Raw genomic sequence first — 13,512 nt, forward strand, 5'->3', positions numbered from 1 at the left:
AGTTAATATATAACTGTATTACAGATGGTAATTTGTAGTTAATATATAAGTGTATTACAGGTGGTAATTTGTAGTAAATATAACGGTATTACAGGTGGTAATTTGTAGTTAATATATAACGGTATTACAGGTGGTAATTTGTAGGAAATTTAACGGTATTACTGGTGGTAATTTGTAGTTAATATATAACGGTAATACAGGTGGTAATTTGTAGTTAATATATAACGGTATTACAGGTGGTCATTTGTAGTTAATATATAACGGTATTACAGGTGGTAATTTGTAGTTAATATATAACGGTATTACAGGTGGTAATTTGTAGGAAATTTAACGGTATTACTGGTGGTAATTTGTAGTTAATATAACGGTATTACAGGTGGTAATTTGTAGTTAATATATAACGGTAATACGGGCGGCAATTTGTAGTTAATATGACGGTATTACAGGTGGTAATTTGTAGTAAATATAACGGTATTACAAGTGGTTGGTAATTACTATATAACGGTATTACAGGTGGTAATTTGTAGGAAATTTAACGGTATTACTGGTGGTAATTTGTAGTAAATATAACTGTATTACAGGTGGTAATTTGTAGTTAATATATAACGGTATTACAGGTGGTAATTTGTAGTTAATATATAACGGTAATACTGGCGGCAATTTGTAGTTAATATGACGGTATTACAGGTGGTAATTTGTAGTTAATATGACGGTATTACAGGTGGTAATTTGTAGTAAATATAACGGTATTACAGGTGGGAATTTGTAGTTAATATATAACTGTATTACAGGTGGTAATTTGTAGTTAATATGACGGTATTACAGGTGGTAATTTGTAGTAAATACATAACGGTATTACAAGTGGTAATTTGTAGTTAATATAACGGTATTACAAGTGGTAATTTGTAGGAAATATAACGGTATTACTGGCGGCAATTTGTAGTTAATATAACGGTATTACAGGTGGTAATTTGTAGTAAATATAACGGTATTACAGGTGGTAATTTGTAGTTAATATATAACGTTAATACTGGCGGCAATTTGTAGTTAATATAACGGTATTACAAGTGGTAATTTGTAGTTAATATAACGGTATTACAAGTGGTAATTTGTAGGAAATATAACGGTATTACTGGCGGCAATTTGTAGTTAATATAACGGTATTACAGGTGGTAATTTGTAGTAAATATAACGGTATTACAGGTGGTAATTTGTAGGAAATATAACGGTATTACTGGCGGCAATTTGTAGTTAATATAACGGTATTACAGGTGGTAATTTGTAGTAAATATAACGGTATTACAGGTGGTAATTTGTAGTAAATATAACGGTATTACAGGTGGTAATTTGTAGTTAATATATAACGTTAATACTGGCGGCAATTTGTAGATAATATAACTGTAATACTGATGGTAATTTATAGTTGATATGACGGTGATACTGGTGGTTATTGGTAGTTGATATATCGGTATGGTTGTATGTGTAGTAAATATATCGGTAGTACCGGTATTATTTGGCTGTCAATAATAGATGTTATTGGGATCGTAATTTGTGATTGTAATTACGGTGCCGTTTATGGAAAATTACAGATATCTAACTCTTATTTTCATTATTGCTTCATGCTATAATAATAATCAGTCATTGCCATGTTGTCATTTCATTTTTTTGCAGTCTGAATCTGTGGAGTTTAACAAAATGTGGAATCCAAAATTATACATAGAGAACTCTCTAGGTGACCCCAAAGAACAAATCCGGTACCAAGTGCTATATAATGATAAAGGCGAGGCCTATGTGTCTGAAAAGCGAGTAATTAAGGGAACATTTATGGAGAATCTGGAGCTCGACGACTTTCCATTTGACGTCCAAGTAAGTATGGCGTGTATGTTTTGATGGAATATTTAGAATTTAGAATGTCTCTTTATTCCACCTCCTTCAAATTCTGGTGTATATGAAGATGGCTGAATTCCTGCATAATCCGGAAAATACTTAAAACAAAAGACAAATTAAACGTCTTGGTTAATGAGTCTCAGTCGAATGTTAAAACTTTTAATGGATTCCGAATATAACTCGGCTAATCGTTATCGGACTGAGTATATTTAGCTGAATTTAGCTGCACGGAAGTTCCGGACGGCAAATCCTTTGAGGAAATGTAGAGAAATATTCATAAATCTCTTTCCGGAATCGTTCTGTCTGTATGCTTGAACTTATGAATCTCTAGTCACGTACACCAATAGAAATCCCCTGTGTGCGATTACGGCAACACTTTCAATATATATAGTCCATACAAAATTGACAACGTATGACACAAGCTATCCTCCAAAGAGACTGCTATACTGTAGCAGTTACTTTGGAGATGACACAAGCATATTCTAATAAAAGTTAAATCATTTTGAAGTAGTCACAGTGTTTACCAGTGTCCTTGCCACTAGATCACTATTTCCTGTGTCATTTATAGTGTCTGTGTGTGTGTGTGTGTGTGTGTGTGTGTGTGTGTCTGTCTGTGTGTGTCTGTCTGTCTGTCTGTCTGTCTGTCTGTCTGTCTGTCTGTCTGTCGGTCGGTCGGTGTGCCTGTCTGTCTGTCTGTCTGTCTGTCTGTCTGTCTGTCTGGATGGATGGAGTTTCAGGTCATTCGGATAGCTAAGGGCACGTAAACACATATTGCTGGTATACAATAACCTTTGCTCCGTACGACTATTTTTTTTTAAAAGACATCGTTCAAAACGTATAGTTAACCAATTACTAGTACAACACTCTACACAACGTTAGCCTTCACCTTTTACTCAGCAGCACTCCGTTATCCTACTGACAACGTAATAGACAGAGGTAACGAAGCGCTGGTAGCTATGTGTAGGTGTGAGGGATAATGAAGTGTTTTGTTATAATATCTCTCCCAACTCTTGCTGTCTCTCCATTTCGATCACTTAGTGAAGTCTTGTGACTAAAAATATGGAACTGGTTTGTTTCAATCAAGTAATGCATAGCCATTGTTGTTGTTCATGTTAGAATATTTAATAAACATTTCAGCAACAAACATATTACATGATAAGTGTTGCCATGGTGATAAGTGTTGCCATGGTATTCCACTGGACTGACTTGAAATGAAGAGGGGTTTGCTTTTGAAGTGTTAACAATAATTTCTACAATTAAACTAGCAAAGACATAAAATAATAGGTTTTAGGCAGGAAACATAAAAATGTTTTGATTGATATTTTTGTATTAATACAAGATACGCTAAGCTCATATATCTTTTGCGTTTTGCGTTGATGGTGCTGACATTTCATATCACAAGTAAAAATGGTCTTTACAAACCATACCCCACCAACACGTTTTTAGTTCAGGCACAGTGTCAGTAAATTATGCGCCCTTTAGGATCTGCATCATTTAAACCCGTGTAGTGAAGGTTCGTAATCAGCAGTACTTTTGCTATTTACGGTCTGCCTCACCATAATGTTTGTAGTTCAGACTCTGTATAAGAAACCATGCGCCCTTTATGATCTGCATCATTTAAACGCATGTAGTGAAGGTTCGTAATCAGCAGTACTTTTGCTGTTTACGGTCTGCCTCACCAAAACGTCTGTAGTTCAGACTCTGTATCAGAAACGCGCCCTTTTGGATGTTCATCATTCAAAGGCTTATAGTGAAGGTTCGGAATCAGCAATACAAATGTACCTTCGCTGTTTACGATCTGTCTTCCCAATACATATGTACATGTAGTTCAGACTCGGCATCAGTAATGTAATCGCCATTCATTATCTGCCTCGTTAATACGTTTGTAGTTACGTCTCGGAATAAGCAATAGTTATTCGTGTTTAGGCATCTTCACCAAAACCTTTGTAGTTAAGGAATGAATGATATTGCAATATGCGGTCTCATAGAATGCCACGACACATTTTATTCAATTACATATACGTCGATCGGAACGGAAATAACATTTGTACTTGTTCTCAGCTTCCAAATGATATTATGAGAGCCCTTCTCAACATAATTCTACATCTGCCTGTGTACCACGTACTTAAGCGATTTCAGTGCTTGCCTTTCACTAGAGTGGCATTTGTATATCGAATTACAAATACAGAAAGCAATGGAATTGGCTGGAATTGTGATCTTATTCATCATGCTCAACTCGTTCACATGACCTGACGAGATTTTCCGTGAAAAAAAAAGGCAATTCTCATGTTGAAATAATTTACAGGACCTACAATCACGTGATTTAAATTACAAATATGGCCGGAAAATAATGGAAAACTCAGTGTTGGATTATAAAATGAGCGGACTGATCTGTTTATGTTCGAAATCATGCATCTATGTACGGTTAGGTATGTCAAGAACGATCATTGTTTCGATTTATATGTGTTAAATAACCACATGGCGGTATTGAATAGTGAAAAGAAGTGCCGACCTGAGGGCCCCCCCCCCCCCCCCCCCCCCCTCTTTTCAAGAGTTTTGATGTGTTGCTCTGCCTTTTTTCAGATTTAGGATGCTTTCACTTAAACCATCTAGAATAGGGATATTCATGTTAAAGGATAATAACAACAAAACTGCTCTTTACCTATACACATTTGCCTTCTTTTGGGGTCCTACGGTCTGAAAGTGTCTCCGAATTGCATAGTACCCGGAGGTCCTGTCAGCGTCAACCATCCATTTTCGTCGTCTGCTTCCAGCACAATAGTGACAGTGACGTCATAATAGAGTCACGTCTAATTTCGAGCCAAATGTGACAGTGCCCAGTGGAGCGGGCATGACCGCCTCATCATACCTATGAGTGTAGCCAATGGGAAGACGGTATTCTGTCATGTGATGTACACCAACGAAAGAAATGAAACGAGATATGCGATTTTCCGGAAGTGTGTTGCCTTTGTGAAATGGTTATGATATTCGAATGATTATCAAATGAAATATCTTTCATAATGTATTTTCTGTATTTCAGCTGATGTTTATCGATACTATGGCTTCAATGCATGATAACCTTTCACGACTTCTCCATATTTAAAACACCAACGAAAACTCGTCCATGGCTATAACCCAGTGCGACAGTAGCAATACATATATTATACTATATTCATAAACATTATTATGTATCACTACTTATTTCAATGACAGTAATCAATACAGTCTAAAAAGTAGGCTGTATACCGAAATACACCTATGACAAATATTTTAAGAAGGCCTTCCGGTATTTTGAAGTTTGTTGATTTGAATATCCGACTTTGATGAAGGCACATTCATTTTCTCGACATGTAATCCCATTACATGTAAATTGCTTATTCATCACTTATATATAACTTATAACGGCATGCTATCCTTTCAACATCTATATTACGTTTGCTGTCCCTGCAGGCAGGGCATCAGAAGTGCACCTACTGTTCCGATTTTAAATTATTCATTTTCTTCGTCTTGAACGTGTTTTTTTTTCTTTCTATTTCATCTTTTGACATTTCCATACTGCCGAAGTTTAATAAAACGTGCTCATCGCTTAGAAAGGCTATAGGTTTTGTCTCCTGGTTGAGACAATTAGAAATCTATAAATTGGCTCTGTTACTGTGCTCTGCCTGACATTCAAGACTGGTTCGTCGGTGGTATAAAGTGAATGGGCGTATTTCCGCTATACGTGTCTAGGTCGCCATTTCAGTCTGATAACACTGTAAAAGCGTCTGGCTGTAGAACCGTCATTCGTGGGCACCATCTATAGGTGTCCGAAATAGGACGAACACGATATCAAACTGAAACCCAACTTGGTGTTTCTCCAACTTTTTGTTTTCATTGTGTATAACATTATTACGGAATAATATACAGAAAGGAAATTAACGCAATAAAATCGCCAAGATAACATACAGCTAAAACATGTACGTTTACAGTATTGTGTCTATAATGCATGAAGTTACAATGCCATTTTGATATATTTCAACAGGATATCACTATAACTGTGGCGTCGGAGCTTCCTTCTAGTGAGGTGGAGTTGATCGAGGATGATGACGATCACCACGTTGTCAACAAACAGGCATTCGTGGACGAACAGGAGTGGCATTTATATATGCATACAGAATGTGTAAAACGTGATATAGTTATAGACCAGGCGGACATGAGTGTACGGCGCTCGGCACTCTCCGTGAAGTGTCGGGCTGCGCGGAGACCTGGTTATTTTGTATGGAATATATTTGTTGTAACAGTAAGTATTTAAGTTTCTTTACTTGCTGCATTCTCTTCTATATCGCCTTTTTTGTTCTTTTTGTTTTATCGTTTTGTTTTCTTATCTGTTGATAATTGTGTTGTCACCAAAAGTTATCATCGACATCAGTTAGCTCCCTAAAGTTGTTTAGTTTTGTAGGAAACATATGAATCTCTTCCAATATTAGCACTTTCCTTCTTTCTTTCTTTTGGAAAAACATTACATGAACCCATGATATATACTATAACCTTTATATAATCACTTTATCTATTTCTTTTTCTTTCTTTCAGTCTTTTTTGTTAAATATTTGAAAATCCATTACATAAACAAATAAGCTATACCACCACTCTAACATCATTTCTTTCTTTCATTCTTTTCCCTTTTTTTCTTTCTTTTCGAAAAGGCATCATATATACCAATAAGAAATATCATCACTCTAATATCATCATTTCTTCGGTTAACTTACAGTTTCCAGACTTTGAAAAGGAGGTAGTGCTAAATGAACATTCAAAATGGTGAAACACTTTAACACTAACCCGTCCTCATCACTTTAAGTTTATTATATATTTGTATGGACAAATCAGTTTGAAAGGTGTTAATCGTGTGTGCTAAGCTTGCAGCACGTAAATACTGCTGTGGACTATTCCTAACCTCTTTATTACACTTTTTGAATATTGTCAGGGTTCATAATTTACACATTCGCTAAACATTCTTTTGATAATCAATATTGAAAATTATTAAGTTTGAAGCATGGATCTTTTGCACATTTTCTTCTAGATTTTAACATTTCCTTTTGCCTTCATGTAGATAGAGATTTCCGGTCGCCTTCTATGATCACCTTGGAACCGTAGCATCACTGACAGTTCCCTAGAAGGACGAAACAGTTTAATGGTGTCCTTAACATTACTGACAGTTCCCTAGAAGGACGAAACAGTTTAATGGTGTCCTTAACATTACTGACAGTTCCCTAGAAGGACGAAACAGTTTAATGGTGTCCTTAACATCACTGGCATGTCACTGGAAGGACGAAGCAGTAGTATGATGTCCTTAACATAACTGCCAGTTCCTTAGAAGGACGAAACAGTTGTATGATGTCCTTAACATCACTGCCAGTTCCCTAGAAGGACGAAACAGTAGTATGATGTCCTTAACATAACTGCCAGTTCCTTAGAAGGACGAAACAGTAGTACGATGTCCTTAACATAACTGCCAGTTCCTTAGAAGGACGAAACAGTTTAATGGTGTCCTTAACATCACTGGCAGTTCCCTAGAAGGACGTAATAGTTGTATGATGTTTTTAACATCGCTGATAGTTCCCTAGAACGACAAAACAGTTGAGGGTTGCCCCTAACATCACTGACTGGTTCCTAGAAGGACGAAACAGTTGTTTGGTGTTCCTAGCATCACTGACGAGTCCTAGAAGGACGAAGCAGTTGAATGATGTCCCTAATATCACTGTCGAGTCCTGAAGGACGAAACAGCGATACAGCTTAGGTCACTTTGGCTATACTGAATCCAAAATATGCTTTCATCTTGTGTGTCCTTTGATTTGTTCTGATAATTATTTTCCCAGCCGATTATTAGTGTTGAACGGCCTTTGATCAATCGGGTAACATTCACAAATCACATTTCATTTTTGACGATAACATATTTTAGCTGTTTTACAAATTGTATATAATGCCATACATTTTTATTTGTTTTGATATTTCTTTTAAAATTATTTGAATTATTTTGGTTGCGACATTTCCCGAACCGATGGTTAATGTTAAAAGGCCTTTGCTCATCCGCATACATTTTCTATTTTGAAGATTACACATTCGAAGATTTCAGGCTTTTTACAGATTCTATATAATATATATAATAATGTTTTTGTTACTTCCAGTTTTTATCATGCAGTCTGGCATTCACATACGAAGATGTTAGAAGTCTTACGGATTCTATATAATATATATAATTATGTTTTTGTTACTTCCAGTTTTTTACCATGCAGTCTGGCATTCACATGCGAAGATGTTAGAAGTCTTACGGATTCTATATAATATACATAATTATGTTTTTGTTTACTTTCAGTTTTTAATATGCAGTCTGGCATTCACGACATTTTCAGTGAATAACAACCTACCTCAAAACCGACTACAGTTGTCTTTTACCCTCGTACTAACGGCTGTTGCCTTCAAATCTGCTGTCAACTCGAGTCTTCCTAGGATATCGTATCTTACATATATGGTTAGTAGTCACATGACCTAGATAATTTGATCCGATACGTCATCTAAATGTAAACTGATGACGTATCGGATTATGCTTTTCTCTACTTGTACACTCACCAATGACGTAGCTCACGCGTTCAAACATCGATGGTGTCGGGTTATTTTGACGTACAATTTAAAAGAAAAAAATTCTATCATCCATCATTGTACAGGTACACATTTTTACCATCCATCATTGTACAGATATATATAAACATTTCTACCATCCATCATTGTACAGATATATATAAACATTTCTACCATCCATCATTGTACAGATATATATAAACATTTCTACCATCCATCATTGTACAGGTACACATTTCACCATCCATCATTGTACAGATATATATAAACATTTCTACCATCCATCATTGTACAGGTACTCATTTTTACCATCCATCATTGTACAGATATATATAAACATTTCTACCATCCATCATTGTACAGATATATATAAACATTTTCACCATCCATCATTGTACAGATATATATAAACATTTCTACCATCCATCATTGTACAGGTATATATAAACATTTTTACCATCCATCATTGTACAGATATATATAAACATTTCTACCATCCATCATTGTACAGATATATATAAACATTTTTACCATCCATCATTGTACATATATATATAAACATTTCTACCATCCATCATTGTACAGATATATATAAACATTTTTACCATCCATCATTGTACAGATATATATAAACACTTCTACCATCCATCATTGTACAGATATATATAAACATTTTCACCATCCATCATTGTACAGATATATATAAACATTTCTACCATCCATCATTGTACAGGTATATATAAACATTTTTACCATCCATCATTGTACAGATATATATAAACATTTCTACCATCCATCATTGTACAGATATATATAAACATTTTTACCATCCATCATTGTACAGATATATATAAACATTTCTACCATCCATCATTGTACAGGTATATATAAACATTTTTACCATCCATCATTGTACAGATATATATAAACATTTCTACCATCCATCATTGTACAGATATATATAAACATTTTTACCATCCATCATTGTACAGATATATATAAACATTTCTACCATCCATCATTGTACAGATATATATAAACATGTCTATCATCTATCATTATACAGATATGAATGTATATAAACATTCTTTTTTATATTTCAATTCCCATATCAGCGTTCGAAAACTCGCCTGATGAATTTTAACCAATCATTGTGTCTGCTACTCATATGCCCATATTGAACTGCCTTAGATACTACTGACTTACATCCTCATCAGATTACTATAGAGTTCACACAATTGACGCTTTATGCCGCGTTCTATATTAAAGATATAAAAAAGTAAATAAAAAGGCATTATCCGATAATTCCGATATGAATATGCATATTATATGTGTCGAATTGACGTCATTTAAGCATTGATGCAAACAAAATTTGTTTCATACCCCGATGAAACTAAAAAATAATTGACATCAACGCTTATTATTAATTTTTGGAAATGATTTTCTAATTGAAAACATGTTTTATGTACAATTTTACTGGTTTTAAATGGGATTATTTTTCTCAAATGAATACGCAACGTCAATTGTCGTATTTTGACGTCACATTTTTCGCGCCATCCTCGGAATTTCTTTCATAGAAGAATGAAAAGAATTTTTCGACCAATCAGATTTGAGTATTTACCATGAAAACAAAGAAAAATTAATTATATATACAATATAAGGGTATATCTGCGATTAAGCCGTCATTGTTTGCGCACTTTCTCACAGGCAGCTCTGTTAAAGGCAGTTTGTGTCTATTCCCTATTGACCAACGGTAAACTTAAAACACCTACGAGGTTCCATCGTTAATTGAAATATATAATTTTCACCAAATCTTCTCGCAAAATAATTGTTGTCTGGAGAAAAGAAAATGTGTTTTTTTTGCGTGGGAATCCCTTGAATTCTTATCGGAAAAGTTTTTAAGTGTGTCGTGAAACGTGAAATATTGGCATTTAATCATGATGGCAACATATTTTGTGACGTCTTTGACATTTTGCCATGCTGCATTTATACTCCTAAATATTTAGACAAGAAGGCAAAACGTTGCAAATAGTCTTACTAATAGCACCGGAATAGCACACAGCATACGCTACGTTCATGATGTGTCTTTGGTTCCTACATGGCATAGGTGTTCTTTGTAGTTTTGTACATGTATTTGTTATCTAATTTGTTCGCTTGAAACGGGGTTTTATGCCACACAAGAAGAATTATCTAATGGTCCTATTTGTCAATCAAGTAGTCAAATTCAAAGTGTTCATTTCTTTATTAGTTAATGTTGATATTGATGAATAATAATCTTTATTATATAATCGTCCTGTTATTCAGTGAATTTTCCGTGTAATATGATGTCATATGTGTAACATACCCTGGAGTGTTTTAATGGCGGATTTAGTCTAAAATCGATAGTCCCCACTTGACTAAGCCCCCCTACACAGTTATTGCATTTGTAACTACAAAACCTGTGATAATGGAAGCTTTTGGAATTATGTGATGATAATATCTTTTATTTATTTTCAATCATCTGATATTTTAAGATCTCGTTTTGAACTTATAATACTCGTTCACAAAAACTCATATACAATAAAAAGTCCTTTAAGATCCTATACAATGACGATTTCACATCAATATTGATAAAATCCATCAATAAGCAACACACAACAGAAATATCGGCAGATGATAAACACATAACGATAACAAGACGAACATAATCCTTACACAAAACAAATGTCATATTTAGAACATCATCGAACAGACACCAGTCGATCATATGTTATCATTCCATATAATATCGCAAATGAAAACAATAAATCCTTTTTCATCTATAAACAAAGGGGTTATTTTTCTAATGATTGCTATCATTGTGAATATAGTCTATTTCGTTAATCTAATAAATCATCAAGATAATGGTGTCTATTTCATATTTGTTCAACGTATAATCATATTGAGTTAACTAATGTATTTCTAAAAGATTTATTTGTGTTTACAGGATAAATATTTACTGATAGCTATGGTGATGCTGACAGCAGTTTGTGTATGGCACGCCATAGTGTCAACATTAGCCACACAGAAGCAACGTGACAGTATAGAAACAGTCGTTCTCAGCGTGCTGGCAGCCATCTACATATTCTATAACATTGGATTCTTCATAGTTATATATGTTTCAGTAAGTACATTAATAAAAGTCCTTCAATGACCATAGCGGTCGATAGGACGTTTCACAATACTAAACCAAACAATCTATATCCATAATATGTTTGTAAATACATTTTAGTTACGTTTTCAGCTTCTAGTTCTCACTTTCATATCATGATTTTTCACTCCCTACGTCATCCATAATGTTATACGATTATTTGTTCTTGCAAAATCTTTCTCAAAACGAGTTTTCCTTTTCGTGCGTAGTCCGTCCATAAACAATCATTGTATTCACTATTTCTAAAGACATACTCAGGGAATATCTCTCAAACGTCACATGTAGGTTTCCCTTGGTCTCTAGTTGGGCCATTTAAATTTTGATTCTGATCGGGTGAATACATGGCCAACATGTGGCCAGTTTCGATTTTGACATCAAAGTGTTTGTTTTTGTTATTTCCTGAGAAGAACTTGAGAGATCATTCACATTTAGGTTATCTTTGGTTCATATTTTTGCCCATTTAATTTTGAGCTGGATCCGGAAATCAAAATTGTCCTTACTTGGCTATTTTGAAATATTGAAAGTTGAAAAGTGTCATTGATATATGTTAGACAGGTCTTTCTAGATCTTTCTTATACTTCAAGTCTACGTTCCCCATGTTAAAAAGAAGAAAAGAAAAAAGTGAAATGAAGAGAAAAGATTGGTCTTTCATATGGCCGATAAAAATCATCCCATGGTGGGCGCTAAGATCCCGTTTTGATTGTTGAAGTTAATTGTATACGAATAATTTATTGACAACTATTAATTAATGTTCATGTCCTTTCATGTAAATACTATGCCAACCATATGGAGGCTTGTCCAAGCAAGCTTGGAAACACACAACACCTACAATTAACTCACTTCCCTAATCTTATCACACATTGTTAGGTAGGCGACATAATTAGTCCTACATGCAAATCCATCGTCTACTTTTTCTTACGCATTGTAAACGTGGCGACGTAACACACATATTTAACTCATTTAACAGGCTTTGATCATGCTCCATTTAGTCCTATACAGGCATTGTAAGCGTGCCCACGCAATGAATACAGTTCGTTTCCTATCTGTTTCATTAAGGATTGTAATCATTGAGATAAAATGAACATATCTAAATTTTCCCTGGTCCCGATCGCGCCGTCTTTTCATGCTTAGCAAGCTTGATGAAAAAAAAAAGAGGAAAAAAACCTTCCACGCGTTATACTTTTTCCTTTTCATCTGGATAATCATTGCGTCTGTAGATCTTCTCCAGCGCCGTAAGTGCACTAAGCAGGCTTATCAGCCTCTTTAGTTCTCACTACATTGACAACTGTCTAAGGCACTACCTTTATTGAGAATGTGACTGAAACCAGATTTGACCGAGATTTATATGTCGGGTATCGTGCATAAAGCAGGAGACGCTACCTCCTCTGGAATAACTGGATTTTTTTCATTGTACTTTTTCAAGGGTCTACGTGCAAATCTTTATGTTTATATTTTATCCTCGTTTTACCGATTTTGAGTTAAAATTACGATTTCGTTATTCTGTCATCCTCCGTTGATTTAGATATCACATGGACCTTTGTAGATTATATCAAGGTATCAACTGAAAGCGGTATATAGATTATAGAGCTGAACGGATAAGTATTCAAACTCATTTATTGTAAGAAATCTTTTAAAATGTCAGCTTACCTCCACACTTTTTGGGGATAACTATAGAAGCAAGTAGATGGATGTTAATTTGTTGGGTTTTTTTTGTCACAGGCTCTAATTACCTTACTGTCTTAATTGATCTAATCCAAAATTAACTAGTTTTACACTCTTAGAAATAAATTAGCATGCATAGACAGGTCAATCTCATCTAAAATAGAAAGTTATTTTCCATTGTT

General features: G+C 34.6%; 1 protein-coding gene across 3 annotated transcripts in view; it reads left to right on the forward strand.

Annotated features, from left to right (window-relative positions):
* Window positions 1–13,512, forward strand: part of LOC117317304 (cys-loop ligand-gated ion channel-like) — a 60,235-nt gene that overhangs the window by 24,025 nt on the left and 22,698 nt on the right. For all 3 annotated transcript variants that reach the window (XM_033872088.1, XM_033872090.1, XM_033872089.1), the window contains 4 exons: window positions 1,672–1,866; window positions 5,909–6,166; window positions 8,237–8,392; window positions 11,465–11,641. In XM_033872088.1, coding sequence (XP_033727979.1) covers window positions 1,672–1,866; window positions 5,909–6,166; window positions 8,237–8,392; window positions 11,465–11,641 — 786 coding nt within the window. The remainder of the gene's footprint in view (window positions 1–1,671; window positions 1,867–5,908; window positions 6,167–8,236; window positions 8,393–11,464; window positions 11,642–13,512) is intronic.

The sequence above is a fragment of the Pecten maximus genome, chromosome 19 (genome assembly GCF_902652985.1).
Source record: "Pecten maximus chromosome 19, xPecMax1.1, whole genome shotgun sequence".
NCBI lineage: Eukaryota > Metazoa > Mollusca > Bivalvia > Pectinida > Pectinidae > Pecten > Pecten maximus.